General features: G+C 65.3%; 1 protein-coding gene across 1 annotated transcript in view; it reads right to left on the bottom strand.

Annotated features, from left to right (window-relative positions):
- The window catches only part of RLTPR (RGD motif, leucine rich repeats, tropomodulin domain and proline-rich containing), a 24794-nt gene that overhangs the window by 4823 nt on the left and 18824 nt on the right, over positions 1-1147 (bottom strand). Inside the window, exon 29 of the mRNA XM_009330369.1 lies at positions 16-119. Coding sequence (XP_009328644.1) covers positions 16-119 — 104 coding nt within the window. The remainder of the gene's footprint in view (positions 1-15; positions 120-1147) is intronic.

Below are 1147 nucleotides of genomic sequence, written 5' to 3'. Positions count from 1 at the left end.
CCCCCCAGGGCTTACGGCAGCTCCTCTGGGATGAGCCTCTTGGCAAAGAAGTCCTCCAGCCCCTCGTCCACGCGGGTGATGCTCCTGTCCTCGCTGTTCTCACAGGCCACGGGCTGCACCTGCGAGCAAGCAAAGGTACAGGGCAAAGATACCCCCACGCACAGACACGCGCCACCTTGAGCTCGTGCACCTACAAGTAGGTGCCTGTGCGGGGTGGGTGCTGGCACCCTCTGTCCCGCTGTGCATCCAGCACAAAAGCCGGACCACGGCGTTATCAGCTGCATCCCAGCTCCGATCCTGCCGCATCCCTGGGGCATCGGGAGCTCCAGCCCACCCCGGGTCCCTGCCAGCTCCTCGCCCTGCCTGTGCAGGCAGGGCAGCTCGGCTGCCAGCCCTGGGTGCCGCGGCTGGGGTGCTGGTGGCTCCCCAGCACGGTGGCTGGGGTATGGCATCCATACGCACTCGGGTACCCCGTGCGTTACACACAGGTAAGGTGCCTCTGACCCTCCTTGGTGACACACAATGGCAAATCCTGCTAAAGCCCTCCTAGGGCTGGGCCGGGTCTCCGACCCCGCCGTCCCGCGGGAGAAGCCTTTGGCAGGGATGCTTCCTCCATTCGAGCTCCAAGGAAGGGAGACCCGCGCCGCTGGAGCGGGTGACCTGCAGGGACCCACATCTGCATCCTTCAGGCTGGCGCTCATCCTCAAGTCCAACCTTGGAGGGCCACCACAGCCTGCACAAAGGCCACCCACTCCGTCCCCACGGCAAAGCGGTCCGTGCCGTGGCCAAGCCTTCCTCCACGGCACCTTCCTCGCCCCGGCACGTGGCACCGCATCGGTGGCTTCCTATCAACGAGAGGGAGGCGCTTCCCCATCGGTGGCATTTCAATCCATAACGACTTTTCATTACGGCTGGATTGATGCCGCTCAGGAGCCGTTCCAGCCATCTGAGATCTGCTCTGCCTGTCACATCACATCCATCAAAGCCCGTCCTCGCTCAAGGCTTGGCCAACCCTGGGTGCTGAGCGTGCCCATCCCGCTGCGGAGAGATGTGCCAAGGCGACGGCCCCCCAGGCCCTGCCTGGCCCCTGCCAGCCTCCAGCATCCACCCTGCCTGCGGGAAACGGCTCCTGCCCCTCCTCCAGCCC

This window comes from Pygoscelis adeliae, unplaced genomic scaffold, assembly GCF_000699105.1.
Source record: "Pygoscelis adeliae isolate BGI_AS28 unplaced genomic scaffold, ASM69910v1 Scaffold458, whole genome shotgun sequence".
Lineage (NCBI taxonomy): Eukaryota > Metazoa > Chordata > Aves > Sphenisciformes > Spheniscidae > Pygoscelis > Pygoscelis adeliae.
The sequence above is the reverse complement of the archived record's forward strand: the minus strand, read 5'-3'. Positions and strand labels throughout refer to the sequence as shown.